This window comes from Staurois parvus, unplaced genomic scaffold (genome assembly GCF_062004578.1).
Source record: "Staurois parvus isolate SC_StPar_1 unplaced genomic scaffold, SC_StPar_1.0 ptg000348l, whole genome shotgun sequence".
NCBI classification, from domain to species: Eukaryota; Metazoa; Chordata; class Amphibia; order Anura; family Ranidae; genus Staurois; species Staurois parvus.
The window spans coordinates 279,998-282,157 of NW_028318144.1; the positions used below are offsets into that span (position 1 = coordinate 279,998).

Below are 2,160 nucleotides of genomic sequence, written 5' to 3' on the forward strand. Positions count from 1 at the left end.
TCCTTTCTCTTCGCTGTCTTGCCTCTTCTAGGCTAAGTTGTCATGGTGGATTGCTTTTTCAGAAGTGGTGAGGAGATGGCATGCCTGTAAATGCCATACTACTGTGCTTTACACGTGGTTGCAAAGCAGTTTTGGCATGGCCCTATTCTCTTGAGTGGGTTATGTTAGGCCACAGTACTGCCCACCAAACATAACTGGGGGATCATTTCTGCCATGGCATATGTACATCCCCATCCAACTGCCATTGCAGCTTAAGAGGGGCAGTTGGGGGGGGGCGCTTTAAAAATGACTGTTTGTACTGCCTCCCAAATGCAAGTTTAATTGAGCCTTTAGATGTTTCTACTCTTTAGCTGCACTCTCAGAACCCAGCCATTGAAGCAGTATTATTCTTCTTCGATGTGATCCCTGCATTAGATATCTTTTTTAGGCTTTTTTTCATTTTATTTTGATCTGGTGATCCAGCCAGAAAGTCTTTTGTTTTTCAAAAGAACCAGCTCTCTTGCTAGGGTTAACACACGTAAAATTGGAAATGATGCAATGCTCATCGCTTCTGGTTTCTGAGATCATAGAGATGATAGGAGCCATTCTCGACCCTGATCAGCATAAGGCCTCATGCACACAGGACATTTTACAAACGCTGCTCTTCCTGGCAGAAAAAAACGCTTGATGCTTGTAAAAGTGTCTAAAAATAAGAAGAACCAAATGCAGGTCCCATCACAAAACATTTGGTATCTAACATTTTATGTATACTGTAACTTCATAATGGCTGTAAGTTAACTGTTCAGTATCTATATTCTATAAATACACAATTTTTGTTTCAGCTCAAGCCCTTGGATAAATCTCATGCTCGGCAATCTACAGTGATGAATTCATCGACTTTTTACAGTAACTGGACTCAGATTTCCAATTCTGCCAAATCACTGAACACTTTGGCTTATGTTTTTCTAGCTTTGACCATCATCTTTTTCAGTCTCTTCTTCTTCTTCATCTCACCGATCTTCCATGTTTTCATCACCATGGCTCACGTCCGAGAGACTTCTCGCTACATCCTCTTTGTTCACATGCTCATCAATGACACAGTGTATCTGGTTGTTGGGTTTGTACTACTAATGACTACAATCACTGCCTCATACCTCCCTGTGCCTGTCTGTTATGTCATCATCACCCTGGCCTCGGTCACATTCCGGATCACGCCGTACAACTTGGCGGCCATGGCCTTAGAACGCTATGCCGCCATTTGTTTCCCACTAAAGCACGCCATTCTTTGCACGCCACAGAACTCTAATTATGCCATTATAATCATGTGGGTAGTTAGCGTAGCTCCTAATTTAGTTGATTTCATTATCCTGATGACTTTGGTTGAGAAAACACTTTTCTCTTTAAAAGTTATCTGCACACGAGAAATTTTGACGGTTACACGTGAGCAAGCCATGGTGAGATCTATTGCTCTTATTGCAAATTTAAGCCTCTCTGGGCTTGTTATCATCCTCACCTATACTGCCGTGATGATTGTGGCCAAGAGGGCCAATTCTGGCAGCAGTTCAGCCTCTAAAGCTGGCAAAACGGTCATGATACACGCCTTTCAGTTTCTGTTATGTCTTCTGTCATTAGCTTCTCCCTTTTTAAATACTGTCTTTGAAAATTATTTGGCTTTAGTACCCTTTGCCAGTTTCCTGTTTTTATCATGCTTGCCTAGGTGTCTTAGTCCCATCATTTACGGAATTAGGGATAGTGTGTTTAGTAAAAGCATGAGACTATCTTCTAAAATTTGCATAACACAATGACTATCATGATTTTGGAAAATGTATGACCCTAGCAGGAGCAGACTGACCATTTGGAAACTTGGGCACTGTAGGGGGTCCCATGAGATGCCCCTGGTACCTTTTTCATAGGCATTTTTGAGTTTGGGCAAGGACACAGGAGCCCCATGATCCCCTATTGCCCGGAGGCCCCATGAGTTGTCAGTCCGCCCCTGGACCCTAGCAGTAATGGACATTTTGTATAGATTTTGTATAGAAGTTCTAACCGCCAGGTGCTTGTGCAGAATTTTAATGTGCAATCCTTTCATATAATTCAACAGGAGAATTACCCATTCTTCGTTGTGTCCAGTCAGAATATTGGGGGGTTAGCAGAAGATGCTTTGGGAGGGTGTCAGGTATT

The 2,160-nt window shown here is 42.5% G+C and overlaps 1 protein-coding gene across 1 annotated transcript; it reads left to right on the plus strand.

The window, feature by feature from the left end:
• Window positions 1-863: 863 nt before the first annotated feature.
• On the plus strand, window positions 864-1,784 carry LOC149456772 (odorant receptor 131-2-like). Its single transcript, XM_089684493.1, has one exon. It carries the CDS (start codon window positions 864-866, stop codon window positions 1,782-1,784), a length of 921 nt encoding a protein of 306 aa, XP_089540619.1.
• Window positions 1,785-2,160: the final 376 nt, after the last annotated feature.